Genomic DNA, 19,418 nt, shown 5'->3' on the forward strand with positions numbered 1-19,418 from the left:
TCACATTTTGACAAGAAAAATGCTTTCGGCACTTGCCACTTGGTGCCCTCTCTCGCCATGGAACAGAGGCTGATGCATCTCACAGTAGCTCGCAAACAGTTCAGCACTTGTCACAAGTTCCGGAACAAATTAACAACGAGTACCAAGGTACCACTGTATATAATTACTAATTATGTTTTTAGGATTTATTTCCCCTTCCCTCAAAGTCATGTTCAAAGTATAGTATTTTAGAGTAAACAGGTTTTGTTTGTTTTTGTTTTTTTTTCAGAATTTCTTAACATTTTTTAAGTGGTTATGTTAAAATAGATTACTCAAATTCTAATCCCTAGTGTTAGGTCCAGTATTCCAGTACACTGAAGTGACCTCCTTTACCTAGGGAGAATTATCGCGTTGTTTGCTCAGTTAACTCTATTCCTGAGGCTGACAGTGAGCATGAGATACAAGTGCAGTCAAATACAGAAACTCATCTCATCACTATGTGTTAGCCCACAGACATTCTGAGTGTAAGCTCACACTATATGCAGTGTTTCCCTTCCAGTGCTAGTGGCTGATGTTATAAATTATCTTTTCTTCCCTTTTCAGTGATCTCCCTCATTATACAGACAGAGTTTTTGTTGATTCCTCCTGGATTTTGTGCTTTTGGGTTTTAGATGTACAACACCTGCCTGTTACTTCTTCTGTGCCACTTGCTTTGCTCCCATAGTGACCATCGGGCTTGCTCTCTTGCTTCATATTTTTTGTGTCTCAGGGAGAAGACTTCATCAGAAAGATCTTCTATCTGGAATTAGAAATAAAAAGTTTTGCTTCTATCAGAAACATTTTGAAACATGAAACCAGGTATCACTTCCTCATCAAGAGCAATAGAAAGAAAACTCTAAAATAATTGCAGGTCTAAATCAAGATAACAAGTGTTATGAGATGAGGTTCAAATTCCTAAAAAGAGAGTTTAAAACTTTTTTAAAACCTTTTGTTTTTATTAGTAGTTCACATTTGAACCTTAACTACATTATAAATAGGTTCACAGTGCTTTCATTTTACATCCAATATTCTAATGCTGTATTTACTCAACTGTTTGTACTGACTGTCCGTTGTGGAGTACACTGTTCTAGGAACACGTTACTATCAAAGAAAAGTAAAACTGTCTGAGATAAGTCAGAATTAATTTAACAAATGACTTACCTGGAGCTTTAAGACTTTGGTTATATATTTTAAGAATTTTGGTTTCCTGGCTAGGATTATACTGGACTAGGAAAGTGCATTAAAGGAGGGAAGGACATGAAAAAGTAAACTTTGGTAGCTGAAGAACACGACCAATGGGCATAGTGAGGTTGTTGTAGAAACAATGTCTTTTACATAATAGGCTGCTTCTGTATCACTTTGGTATATGTTTGGCTAAGTAGTATGTTCTTTTGTAATGTTTTACCCCTACAGATCCATATTCCCTCTCCTATAACAAAAATATGAAAAAAACATTTTCATAATTCCTTTGGTGACATAGTCTGATCTGAAATGATACGAGGCTATTCTATACCTTTATAAATATTTCATTATAGAAACATTACATGATCTATGTACTAATCATTTTTCTAAAGTCCAAAAATTTTCAAATTCCAATAAAATTGTTCCCAAGATTTTGAATATGGTGGGATTTATTAAGACTAATATCTCCCCATGCAGGAAAATATGACAATATGGGGAATGAATGTAGAGATGCATATAAATTCAGTATTTTAACTCATGTAAGCAAATGGTATATTTTCTATTTGCTTTATTTTTTATACATTATTGACTTTATAGTCAAATTTGCACAAAAGTTTTTTTCTAATCAAAATATCCTTAATGGATAACTTTGTTTTCATAAGTAAAAAGAAAAAAAATCAGTACATTGAAGGGCTTATATTTCCTCAATTATCTATTTCAGCAGACTTCATAATATATAAAGTGCATTTATCCCATAATAAAAGGCAACTTACCTCTTCTTCACGTACATCATATTCATCCAAAGGCTGAAGAACAACCATCCTCCAGCTGTTGAAGATACAAACCAAGTTCAAACAGCTCTAGGTCAGGAGTTGCTAATAACGGGCTCAGAAACACACACACACACACACACACACACACACACACACCCCACCCACCCACACCCAAAACCACCCTTATCTGCAGAATTTGCCAATTTTTCGTGTGTGAAGTTCCATCCTGGCCTTGTTTAATAACTGGATCACAAGATTTCTCAAGATTAAACATATTGTTGCTATAAGACATCATAACCACAAATAATAAATGTTATTCTTTATGTAGAGTATATCAACATTCTCTGTAGTAATTCTCATAGTACTTCCTAGAGTATGAGGAGTTCATAATATCTCAAAGTAACTATTAAACAGAGAATTAGAAATTCGCTGGAATAGACATAGGAATTACTGGAACTGTCACCCAGCTCATGCCTGTTTCCAAGCTTCTCTCTCTGTTTCCTGGTGCCAGATTCATATTAAGAAACTTCTCATCATTGCTAAAACAAAATTGACTAACTTCACTGCCAGTAGGAAGCAGATCTGTGCATGGCATTCAAGGACCTCCACAGTCTGGTTCGAACTTTTCTAGCATCAGCTCCCTTTGCTGCCCTACATGAAGCCTCAGTCTCTGGCTGAGCCTTGCACAACTGTTCTCATGCCTGTGTTGTGGTCTCCCTATGTCAGCACACTTCTCCTTTACGATGTGTTCCCAGGCTCCCATTCATCTTTCTGTTTACTGTGTTTATTGCTGACTTGGCAATATTTACATGAAAACCTTATTTTTGTTGTCACAGGTGTTACTTTCTGACAGTATAAATACCCCATGCAAAGGTAGTTGCTTTCTTTGAATTCATTTTTCAACCTTGTGTAAACCTCCATTTTAATGAGCAGTTATTAATTAAAGTATAATTATTCATATTCCTAAAATACCTTTTAGTGCCATATATATAAAGAGTGAATGAAAAAATAAAAAAGACTGCTAAAGTAAGCCAGTCTTAGGAATTCCCAATTCTTAACAAAAAGTGAAAAGTTAAGTTGTAATACTGTGGCATTTTTTTCCAGCGTAAGTAATGTAAAGCTTTCTCCATTTTCCCTCCATGGTTATACAAGTGGGAGAAAGGGGAAGAGGAGCATCTTTTATTAATTAAAATTTTAACTTCATTCTGGAAATTGTAAGTTTATTCAAGAAAAAGAAAGAAGAAAATAAGGCGTAAGTATACATACCTTGGAGTAAGTATTTCCTTATATTGTAGCTTCTCTAATTTGGCCGGGGCCACTAATGACATGGGGATCACAATATTATCTATGTCATAGGAACTTTCGCTCCGCAGTCTCCGTCGCACAGGACTCTGCAGCAAAACAGGGTTGTAGTGGTTGTGCGGCGGTACTTAATTACCTGTGACCGCTCCGGCTAAGTAAGGATGACATGGCAGCATAACTTACGTAGTTTATAAAAATACTATTAAAAGTATGGCTATAAAATGTTGAGAAAAGCGAGGATGCCAGGATGTCTTTTGTAAACAAGAACTTTTTTTTTCTTGGCAGGTATGCAGTATGCATTTGTGTGCGCACACATACAAACCTTTTATGACCATAAAAAGTAGGAATGCCTTAAAATGCAAAATTTATTATAAAAGATCACCATAAGGCACCTTAAATGTCAATGAAATGATCGGTTAACAAACTGACTTTTTATTGGGAAAGACTGAAGTATGTGGTGATTCATTTAGTAAAGATCATTATTACAATCTTCATTTATGGGTTCCTGGTCCCTGAGCTTCCCACTTTTTTCTAAATCTTCCCACCTTTTTACGTCTGCTCTGATCGGATGAAAAACAAAATAACACAAGTGCTGGATTCTTACTAGTAAGATTATATTTAGCTTCACATTAATGAGTAGGGAAGGTTAGGATAAAGTTTGTCCTTAACAGAAATAAAAGTCATAACCAAGGACTAATGAACAATTAGCTCCCTACTGGAAAAGTTAAATTTATTACTCCCCAATAAGACAGTTCTAAATATACTAATAAGTGCTAGTAAATAAGGCTATATATTTGTAGATTATATATTCTACAAATCAGTTTTAAAATTCTGTAGAGCAGTTTTAGAGTTCAGTATACAAAAAACCTACTTGTGATGAATTCTGGGTTCTTGATAGAACGTTGACATTAGTAACAGCAGTCAAATTGCTATGGGATCCTGGTTCTGTGTGTTGAAAAGCAAATTTTTCACATCTAGTTCTTTCTCCTGCCATGGGGAAAACCATCGAGAATGTCAAACATTAATGTGCCTTACAGATACCAGCATTATTTTTTTAGTAACATGAGATTCCTTTTCTATTAGTTTTCTTTCTATTATTTTTTAAACTCATATCAAAAACAAATAAGAGAATGGAAAAGAATTTTACCCACAATTATTTTTATTTTCTGGGATAATGACAATTTTATACTTTATTCTACTTTTTGGAAGGTTTCCTTAGCTTGATCTTCTGACCATTTTTGAAATATTTTATAATAAAGTATTAATTTAGAAAAGTTCTTTTTCTCTGTTATTTTTATAGTATCCTGTTCTTATTTTATGAATGAAATTTTTCTTAGAATGTTTTCTTTTTGGGTATTTTCTGTGTCTCACAATCCTTTTTTTCCCATTTGTTTTGGTTCCCTATTCACTTATATACTGTCCTTTTTCATTTTACTTTAACATGGATCACAAAAAATATATTTCTGTTGATGTAAAATCTGATACCCAGTCCATATTTACATTTTCCACTTGTTAAAAAATGTCCTTTATGTAGTATCTTCAGACCAGGGCCCACATATTGAGGTTGGTTCTTATCTCCTAGGTGTCTTATAATCTAGAAGAGTTCATTTTTCATGATATTTACTGGGACTAGATGACATCTCCTGCACTTTATGGAGTTATCTAGAATTCGTAGTACAGCATTATACTTATTCTTCTGCTGTGTTTCCATCAAACTTGAACTTATATTTATCAGTCCAAGTGAAACATTTTATATCTTTGGTAATCTGTATTTTATAATGCACCTTATAAAGATATGCATGTCTGAACATTCCTCAAAGACTAGGTTACTTGGTTGTCTTAAGACTGAGACACTAAAAAGCATAATGAAATCTCTTCGTGGGTGGGAGTTTAATTTTGTGCTACACTAATTGATCAGGTAGTGATTATCACATAGTGACTTGGTCTGTTTTGGCAGGATTTCTAGAGACAATGATAAAAGTGTTAAGTCCATAGTGTATAATTATAGTCCAGTACATCTCAGATAAAATTAGTTTCTAATTTATTGGACATGTTGACATTACATCTGGGGAATACTTTACTAATGTATATATAAGGATAAGGCAAAAGTAGGTTTATAGTTCATAGGGAAAATAATATAATAATAAACAATACAAGAAAAAACTTTCACATACTGTTGTAAACCTACTTTTGTCCCACCCTATAATCTTATATCCACTGGAACAATGAACAAAACCCCAAAGTAAACAATTTGCTATTTAATGTGTATCTTTTAAATTTCATTTTTTAATCATTAATTAACTATAACTGTGGGATCTTATCTCAAATCCACACAAAACCTCACTATATATTACTAGTTTGAATGTTACCTCTTTTGATCATCTTGCAACTATAAGTTCCTAAAGAAAGTTGAACTAGGCAGTTGAGTTAACCTGAAGTGCATCTCATCCAGTTTCTCAAAATTCTAAGGAAGAGCCTGTGTCAACACCTCCGCAGTAGGTACCAGAAATGGGGATAATTTCTGTATGTCAACATTGTACTAATATTTTAATCCAGAACACAACCTTTAAGAGTAAGTCCTATTCAGGACGATAGTACATAACTCTAGTCAGGGAACATAGGAAAGAAATCCTTCATCACCATAAAGTGGATGGATGCACAATCTACAGTTAATTCTAAATTGATTATGTGAATATACCATTTAATATTCATAGGACCATGGGTATTTTGTGTAATTAGTGACTACTGGATTATCAACTCCCATGAAGAAGGGATTGTTTAGAGATCAGAATTTCAGTTTTTGGTACTGCCCTTATTTTAACCTACCTAATGCTGTTTCACTCAAGTGTCTTTTCTTTCTTCCCTGTAACAGCTGTGCAGAAGATTCTGGCCTTATTTGAGGCTTGCATGTAGGAAAATATCCATTTCTCCATTGACTCAGAGAAGTATTATGTACTAAAACAAATGGAAAGAAAGGAAATGTGTAGTTTTAGTTCCTTAACACAGATAATGAACATTTTAGTGTTTCTATTTACAACACTGCAGAATATTAATATGCTATTCAAAATTACATGTAATAATAAAAACATCTTCAGGAATTGTTCAATTTCCTATAGCTACTCCATTATTTGAAGGGGATGAAAAGGAAAGTGATCTGTTCTTAACGTTTTCTGCATTACAAAATATTATAGAAGAGATTAGTTTTATCTGTAAATCTTCATTGAATCCTTAATTCTGGAAATAACTAAGGACCAATTAAGATTTTACAGATTCACAACGGACTGGGACCTCTTGAGAACACAAGCAGTCTTCACTCTTGAAAGTGCCTACCACCATTTCACTTTTTTAAACCAATGAATTTTTAAAACGTTGTCACTTAATATTTCCGTGCCTCAGTTGCTTTATTTGTAAAAATGGGGATAATAGGCATTAGGATGTCTGACATAAGAATTGAATAAATGTTAGTTTCTTCACGATTATTGTCTTATCTGAACCCCATATTTCCAGTACTAGATTGATCAAATTGATTGCTTTGTTTGAAGGTGTGGACATGTGGAAAGGCGTGGAAAAAGGAATATGTAGGCTGAAGTGCCAGATTCTCACCAACACTGAAAAAAACCATGGCCTACCAAGTTACTGGGATTCTTGATTTCAAGATGGCACAGCACCCTAAAAATGGCCGATAAGATTTTTATAGACATGCACAGATCTGCACATACACATCCATACTAAAAAGCGAAATAGTACAGCAGATTTGTGAGGAATCTGAAAGACTAACACCATGTGGAATTAGGTTGAAGAGCAAATTCGGTGCAAAAACAAGTGGAAAGTATTGCCACAAATATGTAATCAATATCAAAGGTGCTCTAGACCTGGAGGGAAGGGGAACAGAGAAGGACAATCATCTGGAGCAACGGATAGGCTGCCAACACCTCAGAGAGGCTGAGTGATGAGCGATTATCTGTCTTAATAAAATCAGAGAATCTTGAGCACAGAGATGGATGGAGAATGTCCATGTGCCCTACTTTGAAATGTCCTACCCATCCCTAACTGCCTATGAGAGAGCAAGTTTCTCCTCTTTCCATGAAAAACAATAAATAGTGGCAGAACAGTCTTAACGGTGAATAGCCACTTTAAAGATGACAATGTAATCGAGACTCCAAAAGTCTGAATACCAATACCATGAAAGAAGATGAGTTACAAACGGGAAAACTACCTGAAGGAGTTCACAGAGTACAGATGAACAAGTCTTCAAAATACTAATGTTGCCAAGAGAAACAGGCAAAAGGCCTCCAGAGAGACCTTAGAAATGGAAAGTATAATTTCATATTTAAAAACAAAATCCAACTTTGCTGAATAACAACACAGCTCAAAGGTCAAAATCAGCAGGTTGGAAGAAGTAGTCCACAACTCAAAGGAATATAGTGATGGAAAATAAAGACAAACCAAAATGGGGTAACAGGAGAGATTAGAGAATGAACAGGGGGCTATATTTGAAGAAATGGTAGCCAAAAAATTATAATGACATTAACTATGATTTCAAGAACTTGTGTGTCAAATGAGGGGGAAAAAAAAATCATACAGCACATCACTATGGAAATACCCTAAAGTTACCACAGAAAAGATAGCTCACAGAAAATTTTACAATTCCTAGATGGCCTCCAAAAAAAATTTTTAAGGGGTTAGGACAGATGTTTATTATAGGAGAAAACAGGTACCAACAGGCAGCAGGACGGGAAGCATTGTGACAAGTGTGGGAGGCAGCTGGGGAGTAACTAGCAACCAGTGTGGCATTGTCTGGATTGGGAGACCACAAGGACTCTAGGCCATAGGAAACCACTGAAAGCAAAGAGAACTTCCACCCCAGGAAGAGCACACTTGCTTAATAAGGACGGAAGGACTAAAATGATTACAAAATAAAAGTTCAACAACTTTGACTAGCTGGAGAGTTAAGTTTCTGGACAATAAAAATAACAGTGGGAAACACCAGACTAGCGAATGTCTGCACACGAACAAGCCCAAGACCACCAGCTTGTGAAAGAGCATTGACAGTCCATGGCCACCTTAAGCCACCACGTGTGTGGGCATGGATGCACTTTCCAGGGGGATGTAAGGAGACCGCCAATATACCGAGTGCTCAAGCTCACCAAGAAACAAACACACCAAGAGGCATGGTTACTTAGAAACAGAACCAGAAAGCCTGCCTCCAACATTTCTTACCACTCAAAAAAGGAATGCAGAGAAAGACGTTAAGCAGAAAACAAGATCGCAAGCATAGTTCTAGACTTACTTCTAAAGAAGTGTAACTACAATTGTGAAGGTTAGGTTTTAATATGTATATGTGCCTGGCAAATGTAGGTGTTCCAATAGTGCCAACTCTTGTCTTAAAAGAAGTATATTTGTAGTAGTATAAAGCAAAGGCCAGACAAGTCACCTTTTTCTTCTAAGAGCAATTCACGGCCTTCTTTGTCTTCTAACATTTTGAAGAAAACCACCAAAGTGATGCCTTTTTATTGAAATTTACACAAAAGTTTTATACTTGCCTGTCTTCTCTTAATGTTTTGTAAAGTTGCAGGGGACTCTTGAAACAGTAGGCAATATATGACAATTCAGTCTAACTCCACACATTCTCTTAATCTGTTTTACTTATAACTTTCCCAGCCTTTGAGTTCTTGTTCTCCCAAATCCTCTCCTAGATATTCCATCCTAAAACTCAACCCAGTATCTATCTCCTGCCTTCCCTTTTATTTATTCATTCAATAACTTAATAGAGATCCAGTTACATGGCAGGCACCGTGTTATATCCTGGGGACACAAATGGTGAGCAAACCCCAGCATGGTCCCTGCCTGTGATGTAGTTTTATAGGCATTGCTTCCACAACTGCAACTAATGTGTGATAGAAGACAGAAGTACTATGTATTGAGAGAAGTTAATGGGAGTAAGACAACTAGGAAAGGCTTCCCCAGATAAAGGAACAGATTTCAAATATGAACAGAAATAGCTGATGGCAAGGGGAAGAAAAAATGGTACATATAAAGGTAAAAGGAAACAGGATGAATTTGGCAACAACAGCAATAGTGTAGAGTAAGGAAGTGTATGGAAAACAAACCATGACCAGGTAGGAGCCAGCCTCTGTAGGTAGGCCTTCTGTATTAAAAATATTCCATCTGTCAAATATTTGAAGGGAATGGGGTTGGGGAGCAGGTGTGACATCATTAGGTTGGAACTTTGAGGAGATCACTCGGTACAGGGATTGGAAGGAAATAATTGATTTGGGTATTTCAGCAGTACAGATAAGGGATCAAGCTGGACTGTGAGAGTAGTTGAGATGAAGACTGAGTAGCAGATGTGAAACAAATTTATAAGACTGCACTGAAAATGCATTTAGATATGAGAGTGGGGGGTGGGTGAAGAAGGCTGAGCCCTATACTTCTGTCTTGCTTGTGTGGTTGTGCTACTGTCCTTCTGGCCACTCAAAAAGTAATAAACTTTAATTTGACATAATCTCAGACTCACAGAAAACTTGGCAATAGTACAAAGAAGTCCTGTGTGTCCTTTACTCAGATTCCCCAAATATTAGTATTTATCACATTTGCTTTTATCTGTCTGAATTCCAGTGAAATTAAGTTGCTGGCATGATGCCCCTCTAAATATGTCTGTATGTATTTTCCAAAAATGAATAAGTAAAAGGGCATTCTCTTACAGCCACACTGATCAAAATCAAGAAACAAATACTATTAGCTAACTATATCTTATTCAAATTTCACCAATTATTCCTATGATATTCTTTATAGAAAATTCTGATCACTCTGTCTTCAGTTCTCTCAGATTTTCTTATATCTGAAACAGTTCCATTGTCTTATCTTTCATGACTGAATATTCTGATGAGTACAGGCCCTTAAATTGGCATTGTCTGATATTTTTTCACTCTTCAACCCACTACAGTTCGTCTTTTCTCTACTTCACTGTTACCGGAAGTCAGCAGTGCTGCCACACCTGCCAACTATAACGGACAGTCCAGGATAAATCCAAGCTCTGGCAAACACATACCTCTCCTTACCTGCACATAATTTACCCTACACAAATACCAGGCCATTTGTATATACTTGAACACACTGTGCTGTTTCATGACTCCATGACAAGTCACGTTTGTTTTCATTTTAAAACTTTGTTACTTACTATGCGCCAACAGCATTTTAATCACCTGAGACATTGTTAGAAATGCAGAATCTCAGACCCCATTCCAGACTTACTGAATCAGAATCAGTTCAGCATGCTAACAATATCCCCAAGTACCTGGCACATTCAAGTCTGAGAAGCAGTGATTTGAGCACTTCATTCCTTCCTCTAAATTCCAAGTAAGTAAAGCTACACATCACTGTCTTACTAGAGCTCCTCTTGCCATTTTTCTATCACCTTTTCCTTCCTCTGCCTTCCTCTAGGCAGAGTGATACAATCCCTGTTCTTTTTAGAATAATTTTATTGTATGTGTACCCATCACATCTCTATTTGTGTCTTCTTCCCATTACATTATAATTTCTTTGATTTCCTGATTCACCTTTGATTCTTCACTTAACAGTCTATCTGGCACAGAGTAGGTACTCAATGTCTAGTTTTACTTAGTTCTCTAGAAATCACTACAGTAAAATAGAAATTAATGATACTTAAGACATTTATATAGGATGAAACCCAATTAATGTTTAATTATTTGGGTTGGGAGTGGTAGGAGTGGAGATTGGTATACAAAGAATATTTCATTGACTTGCCTAATAATACAGCATTCAACTCAAATGTCCTGTTCTTAGTTCTTAATTTCCCATTAACATTTCATTACATTATTGAGACAGTACTATTCTGTGCTAACACATTTACACTGCTCTTTTTTTAAAAGTCAGATAAGAGTAACATCAGAATAAATATAATCACCTCAATGTAACAGCATATAATTTCATTTTTGTATATTTCCTTTCAATAATACATTTCATACTTCAAATATAATACCTTTTATTTGAATATATGTATGATGGTTTTTTTATCTGATAACTCACTCTTCATTGTTGTTATTGTTATTTTTTGAGATATTGCCTAAAATTCCTCTGATTAGAAGATATAATTTAACTATTCCCTAGCCATTAGAACTCATTGTCATATTTTTCTACTATGGACATTCTTAAAATAATTATTTCATACATACATTTTTTCCTACTTTTAAACAAGTTTAGTCTCAGGGTAAATTCTAACGAGTAGCATTCTATCATGAAAAAGAACCAAAATGTAACCTATATTTTCCCATTATTTCTTTTTCTTTCCCTAAGCATAAACAATTATTCCTTGTCCGTAGTACTTTCATTTTTTTTCCCCTTTAACTTTACTGTGGAAAAATTTTTTTTTTTAAAAAAGGAGACTAAGATAATGAACTCCCATGTACATATCATTCAGCATCAAAAATTACAAACTGGTAACCAGTATTGTTTCATCTCCCCACCATTTTTTGCTAAGGGTATTTTAAAGTAAATCCCAGGTGTATCTCACCATGTACATATACTTGTATGTCAACTTGAATCTCTAAAAGATAAAGTATGTGTATTTATGTAACCACATGCATTATTACATCTAACAAAATTAACAATTCACTGATGTCCAACATAAAGTCCATGTTCAAATTTCTGCCTCAACAATTGTGCTTGTGTTTGGTTTGTGGGTGTGTTTGTATAGCTGATTTCAAATCAGGATCCCCAAAAGACCAGCATGTTGCATTTGACTGATACAAAGTAACATTTTTACATGGTTATAACTGTACCATACATAGAAGTAAAACATTTTTGTCCTTTTAGATCACTTAACATTCCTTGAGAAATGTTTCCATCCTTATTTGAACTTAGGATATTTTTGGCCCTGGCTGGTGTGCCTCAGTTGGTTGGAGTGTGGCCCTGTTAACTGAAAGGTTTTGGATTAGATTCCCAGTCAGGGCACATGCCTAGGTTGCCGGTTTGCTCCCCAGCTGGGATGCGTCAGGAGGCAGCCATTCGATGTTTCTCTCACATCGATGTTTCTCTCCCTTCCTCTCTCTAAATGCAATGAAAAATATTTTTTTGCCCAACACTTCACATATATTTCTTATTCAATCTAAATTGAGAATGCATGTAAATGGGTCAATGCGAAGTGGACCAATTTAATTTTTTCCAATCAAAATAAGAAACAAACCAGTATGATCTCATTTCTGTTAAGTTTTTAAGATTTATAAGCAGTTAAAGTATTTTTGTTTTTATGTATGGAGGTTTAAAAAATCATATATTTTCATAAAATATAAGAGCAATCAATTTCACCATTGAGTAAAAGTCAAAACTGGGATTCTTGTTTAAATTAGGCCAAAGTAGCATTTAGGAACTTAGTTGTAGGCTCCTGCACTGACATCGTGACAAACCAAAGTGTAGGGTCTGGTTTAGTTTGGGTTTTTAACATCCAAAGCTCATGGATTAAGTTCTGGAAGTGTTCTAACTATAAGGCAAGGATCTGTTTGGATTTCACCACTGATTTGCTCCTTGGTTTGGATGCTGGAGGGTGGGGCACATTTTGCCCAGCCCGTGTTAATTACCTGGTAGTCATCAAGGTCAAAAAATTCATCCTTTCCTTGGTATCCCATTCCCTGGAAATCTACATGGTACCACATGATACCTCCAATTCCACCAAATCCTTTCACAAAATAGGATCTTTCTTGTGACCAATCTGTGACAATTTCCAATGTAGCTCTAAATATCTTACAGTTGTTAGCAATACATTCTAGCAAGGCCATGTTCTCAATTAGTTCATGTTTTTGTCCTGTCTCTTCGCCTATGCAAAGAGATTAATCCTTCTCTTCTTGTGGAGATAAGTTTTCTCCTTTTCTGTGCCTTGGCAATGAAGAACGTATCTTATTATATCCACGTTTTCATAGACTTATTAGAATTTCTACAGCGCCCATTTCTAAAGCCTTTAGTGTATCTTCGACTCCAAAACAGTACTTGACTTGCCCATGTCCTGGCTGATTTCGTCAAAGTATCGTCCTATTAATTTGTTCTCTTGAATAAAGTTCACATTGAAGAGGACTTCACTAGATAACTCATTAGCTTGGTTGAATCCATTTTTACTACCATAGAATGTATCAACTTATTTCAAAACTTCTGATTACACCCTCTGATCAAACATATCAGATTGACTTAGTTCAGCTTTCAAGTCCACTGATCCAGCTAACTCGAGACTAGCCACATTCACTTTGTCCCCAGAAATGAACAGCTGCACAGCAATCTTAGCTACTTTCCAAACATAGTTATGTCACTTTTCCATTCTTAAACAGGCAAAACTCAAGGCTGACTGGCTTCCTCTACTGTGTTAGGGAAATCCAAAGCAAGTTGTGTAGGACCTCACTGGTGTTCCTTGCTTTGGAGTGTGCCGAGAAGTGCACTGCTACCATCTAGTACGATGAAGCCAAACTTGCCATCATCTGGTAGTAATGCTGTGAGAGCCTCTGTATGGGATTTGTTGTCACACAAATAGTGATGTATTCATTGGTTTGAAAGGTTCAAAGTCAATGTTGACTTTTTCCCTTTCCTTCTTCTGTTACAATTGTACCAACGTAAATAACCAGGCCATTTGGAGGTAGTTTGTTATCAAATTTGAGGCTTTATGGCACAGATGTAATGGCTCCCAGGACTGAAAGGTGGTTTACTTGTGACTTAGTATTAGACGCGGTTCCAAGCTCATCTGCTAACATGTTTGCCACTTGTGAAATCTGGTCTTTGCGAAGAATGATAAATGATATCATGCTTGTGTTGCAGGCCACCTCCAAGCTCTTAATCAGCTCTTTACCTTCCAGATCGCCACATACCTGCCCGCAGCAGGTATGTGCTGCCTCTTCCCTAAGGGCCCAGGCCTGGGAGGCTGCAGCTCCGTGCAGTCAGCTCCACAGGGTTTTAAGGATTATAGCTTTATAATATATTTTGATAGCTGACACCTCCTTACTGATCTTTTACAATTTTTATTGGCTATTATTTTCTGAGATAAATTTCAGAATAACTGTTTCAAAAGGAGAATATCTCTGATTCTGATTAGAACTAAATTATAAGTTAACTTGGGGAGGGGATATCTTAAGTTATTTAAAAATGTCTTTTAACAGAAATGGGGTATTTCTCTCCATAATAGGCACATACTCTTATGCTCCTCAGGAAACTTTTGATGTTTTCCTCACATAGGTCCTTATTAACTTTAATTCTAGATATGATATATTTTTAATGTGTCTAGGATAAACACTCCCTTACATAGTCTAACTTGTTATTACTGATATTTATAAATAAATTTATAAAATTTATTTTAAAATTACTACCTTTCAGAACTCCAATTCTAACAGGCATTCAGTTGATTCTTGAGTTTTTGAGGTAGATGATTATTTCTTCTGGAAATAATTTATCTTAAAAGTAAAACATTTTTTATGACACTTTTAATACTGATGTTTTAGCTTTGCAGAGAGTAAAAATATGTTGATTTTCTTTCTGATAGCTTCTAAGCATAGATAAGGTCCCCACCCCCATTCAAAGTACTCATAAACATTCCATTATAATTTTTCAAGTTTTACTTTATAATTTTAGTTTATTTAAAATTCTTAAACCAGCTAGAATTTATTCTGATACCTGTACATGGTATGAAATTACTGTGCAAACAAACTTTCCCCCAAAAGACTAACAATATTCTGTACTGAATAGGTCTCCATTTCTTCACTGATCTAACTTATATAATAAAATATAAGCTGTTAGCCTGCTTCATGGATCTACTTTCCTCAGTGTAAGCAAAACAGAATCTAAGCTAACTATTATAGATTTTTGTCATGTTTCCGTACGTGCTTGTGCTAGATTCTCACAATACTTCTTCCAGCAATTCCTTTTATATTTTCTCATTTATTCTTCCCAATGGGCTTTACAGTTATTTTGTTAAGTTTACCAAATTCTATTAGAATTTCAAATTACGTTGATTTGAACATTTGAACCAATAGGGAGGACTGATGTCCTTATTAATCTTACTATCCAGGAAGCTGCTTATCCATGCTTCTTTAAATTTCTTTTTATATTTATCAATAATATTACATAATTTTTATTCAATAAGTATCACACATATCTTGTTAGGATTACCCCTGTGTATTTTCTGTGTGTGTATGATTTGTGAAAAGTGAATATTAAAAATTAAAGATTTACATTTATTCCTTTGTTAAATTTTATTTACATCAAAAGCAAAAGTAATAAGTATATGAAAAATATAAAAGGTATATATATAAAGGACAAGATTTGTAAATGACATACCAGGGGATGGAGATATGATACAGTCTCCGACAAATTTATTTTCAGCAAGATCTCCTTTTATTTCAGTCTTTTTTAACAATGTTTCAAAGTGAAAATGGCGAGGCACATCTGGAAAAATAAAGTAAAAAAACATTTTCAGTGAACACTAATAGATTCATTAAGATTGCTTTCTTTCCATAAACAGCACATAACTCATAAGCTTAGAATAATAAACAAAAGCTTAAAGTCACAACTTTCAGAAGTGGCAGAATACTCTTTCAGACATACGGGTAGCAGTATTTTGGAATTTCTGATTATATGTTCTAAACAAACAAACACTGATGATGAACAACTAAAGTAGTACATAGATTAACAAAATTATAAATATTCACAGCTGAAAACATATGTACCCAAAATGCCTTAAAATATACAGCCAAACCTGACTGACTCTTTAAACCATTCCATCCCATCTTCACAACCTTTGCATTTGAAATAATTAGGTTTCCAAAAGATAAAATACATGGTTTTAATTACTTGAAAGAAAAACTTGTCAGATGCCACTTTTTATGAAAATGTCAACTTTTACATCCTCTTAGGTTACTGGTATTATGAATCACAAAATGAATCTTTTACAAATATTAAAACCTATTGACAAACTAGCTCTCTTTAAAGAGATGTTCAATTTACTGTTTATATCCTATATTCTCATAACCAAAAGAAGAACAAAGTAATAAGATATGCTTCACATTTATTAAAGGGTTTGTTTTTTTTATCAAGAACACAAAAACAAATTCATCTTAAAAAGCATTTATTAAGAGACACCTAACCTTTTTCCTAAGAAACATAAATATTTTATAAAGCAGTTGATAAACTGAATATGTTACAGAAAACAGGTACTTATTTCTTCAGAAAACTACGAACACATAGTGGGATAGACCCAGGAAGGGTCTGAATTTTAAACAAAGAAGCATCTCTCCTTCAAACGATGTATTTTGATGGCAGATCCATACTCGTGTGAAAAAATATGAAAAAAAAAAAGGGTTCATAAGTATCATCATTGAGGCTGCTTAAATATTTCAGGATTCTGATTATTTCTAATTACCAAAATGTAAGTTTGTTTCTCAAAAGAAACAGCACTTACTTTTATAAATAGACTATCATCTATTCTACTACTGTTCTTCAAGAGTTGGGAGAAAACATGATATAACTAAGAAAGGTTCTTGTTCTACCCCTATACCTTTCTTAGTACCCACGCTAAGACTGGTGGGCTTTTATCAAAATATTTCATAACACTCATTATACTTAATAGTTCACATCTCAGTTGTCTTAAACTAGAATGCAAGTACCTTGAGGGATTTATTTGTATATATACTCCTAGCTTCTACTTAGTACCTAGTATACAGCAGGTGTTCAGATTTTTACTAAACACAAGAAAAGAATAATCCTAATTAGGTGAGGAAGATAATTTATTAGAGAAGACATAAGAGGATTAAGATAAAGAATATTTATATTAGCTGTCAGGGTTATATCATCAAAAACAAGCTTACTAATAAGAAAACAGGCAGTAAAGACTAAAGGTTATTTAGGAGTGTGGCTCTGGGGAAAGACTATCTCAGATCAAATCCTGCCTTTATCACTAATAATCTGTGTAATCCTGGATGAGTAATTTACCATCTATAAGCTCAATTTTCTCATATGTTTAAGAGAACAAACAGTACCTATTATCACAGAGTTTTTGTAAGAATTAAGCAAGAAACCATGACATGCTTTTATATGGCCCAGTGTACGGTAAGACCAAATGTTAGCTGCATTGTTATTATATTATTGTTTCTGTCTATTTTTAAGGTTTCCTCAAAGATGGAATAAAATAGTTCCTGTCAGGAACTTCCTTCAAAGTATGATGTACTAAAGAAACCATTCTAATACTGGTGAAAACCAAAGTAAGATTCAGAAAAGGGAGAGGTGCGAAAAATAGTGCTTTATAAGGAGGAGCAGTCCCTGAATGATTAGAACCAAAAGCTGAAAGGAAACAAAGCCCATTTGAGATATCGTATGAAGAGAAGAACCTGAGATAACCAGTGTGCAGAATTGTTTGTTTGTTTTCTTTATTACTGTTGTTCTATTACAGTTGTCCCAATTTTTCCAGGGTTGTTCTCCCCTGGCCCCCCTCCCCACCAACTGCTAGCTCCTATAGTCAGTCCCCATCCCATTGTCCATATCCATGGGTCCTTTGCACGTGTTCCTTGACTAGACCCTTCCTCTTCTTTCCCCCATTACCCCCCACCTCCTTCAGCCTGGTCACTGTCAGTCTGTTCCTTGTTCCCATGCCTCTGGTTCTATTTTGCTCATTTGTGTTTTGTTCATTAGGTTCCTATAGTAAGTGAATCATATATTTGTCTTTCTCTGCCTGGCTTATTTCACTAAGCATAATACTCCCCAGTTCCATCCATGTTGCCGCAAGTGGTAGGAGTTCCTTCTTTCTTTCTGCTGCATAGTATTCCATTGTGTAAATGTCCCAGTTTTTTGATCCGCTCATCTACAGATGGGCTCTTAGGCTGTTGTAAACAGGGCTGCTATGAACATAGGTTCTTTTGAATTGGTGTTTCAGGATTCTTCAGGTATAATCCCAAGCTGTGGAACTGCTGGATCAAAAAGCAGTTCCATTTTTAGTTTTTTGAGGAAATTCCATACTGTTTTCCTCAGCGGCTGCACCTGTCTGCGTTCCCATCACCAGTGCACTAGGGTCCCCTTTTCTCCACACCCTTGTCAGCACTTGTTTGTTGATTTGTTAATGATGGCCATTCTGACCGGTATGAGGCAGTTTTAATTTGCATCTCTCTGATGGTTAGTGATGTTGAACATCCTTTCATAAGCCTATGGGCCCTCGTATGTCCTCCTTGAAAAAGTGTCTGTTCAGGTCCTTTGCCCATATTTTAATTGGATTGTTTGTCTTTCTGGTGTTGAGTCATAGGAGTTTATATATTTGGAGATCAAACCCTTGTCCGAGCTATGCATTCCCATACAGTTTGTTCCCTTTTCATTTTGATGATCTTTTCTTTAGCTGTGCAGAAGCTTTTAAATTTGATGTAGTCCCATTTGTTTATTCTTTCCTTTATTTCCCTTGCTCTAGGGGATATATCGGTGAAAATGTTGCTGCGTGAGATATCTGAAATTTTACTCCTTGTAATTCCCTCTAGGACTTTTATGGTGTCACAGCTTATGTTTAAGTATTTTATCCATTTTGCATTTATTCTGGTGTATGGTATAAACTGGTGGTCTAGTTTCAAATTTTTGTATGTACCATTCCAGTTCTCCCAACACCATTTATTGAAAAGGCTATTTTTACTCCATTTTATATTCTGCCTCCTTTGTCAAGTAGTAATTGACCATAGAGACCTGGGTTTATTTCTGGGCTCTCTATTCTGTTCCATTGATCTGTGTGTCTGTTCTTATGCCAGTACCAGAGTGTCTTGATTACAGTGGCCTTGTATTACAGTTTTATATCAGGTATTGTGATCCTTCCTCCTTTGCTCTTCTTTCTCAAGATTTCTGAGGCTATTTGGGGGTCATTTTTGGTTCCATATAAGTTTTTTAAATATTTGTTCTAAATCTATGAAATATGTCACTGGTATTTTAACAGGGATTGTGTTGAATCTATAGATTTCTTTGGGGAGTATGGACACTTTAATGATGTTAATTCTTCCAACCCATGGACACGGTATATGCTTCCACTTATTTGTGTCTTCCTTAATTTCCTTCTTAAGTATACTTTAGTTCACAGATACAACTGGAAGGGTTCCAACAGAAACAAAGAACCAGAACCTTAAAAACACCCCG

The 19,418-nt window shown here is 35.3% G+C and overlaps 1 protein-coding gene and 1 pseudogene across 1 annotated transcript in view; both read right to left on the minus strand.

Moving 5' to 3' along the window:
- Positions 1-19,418, minus strand: part of KANSL1L (KAT8 regulatory NSL complex subunit 1 like) — a 110,188-nt gene that overhangs the window by 2,742 nt on the left and 88,028 nt on the right. Inside the window, exons 9-14 of the mRNA XM_090283307.1 lie at positions 15,603-15,710; positions 6,102-6,230; positions 4,147-4,262; positions 3,240-3,364; positions 1,974-2,028; positions 666-778 (exon numbers count right to left, since the gene is read on the minus strand). Coding sequence (XP_090139433.1) covers positions 666-778; positions 1,974-2,028; positions 3,240-3,364; positions 4,147-4,262; positions 6,102-6,230; positions 15,603-15,710 — 646 coding nt within the window. The remainder of the gene's footprint in view (positions 1-665; positions 779-1,973; positions 2,029-3,239; positions 3,365-4,146; positions 4,263-6,101; positions 6,231-15,602; positions 15,711-19,418) is intronic.
- LOC150022599 (eukaryotic peptide chain release factor subunit 1 pseudogene) lies at positions 12,746-14,077 on the minus strand (annotated as a pseudogene).

This window comes from Furipterus horrens, unplaced genomic scaffold, assembly GCF_987537825.1.
Source record: "Furipterus horrens unplaced genomic scaffold, mFurHor1.1.pri manual_scaffold_1, whole genome shotgun sequence".
NCBI lineage: Eukaryota > Metazoa > Chordata > Mammalia > Chiroptera > Furipteridae > Furipterus > Furipterus horrens.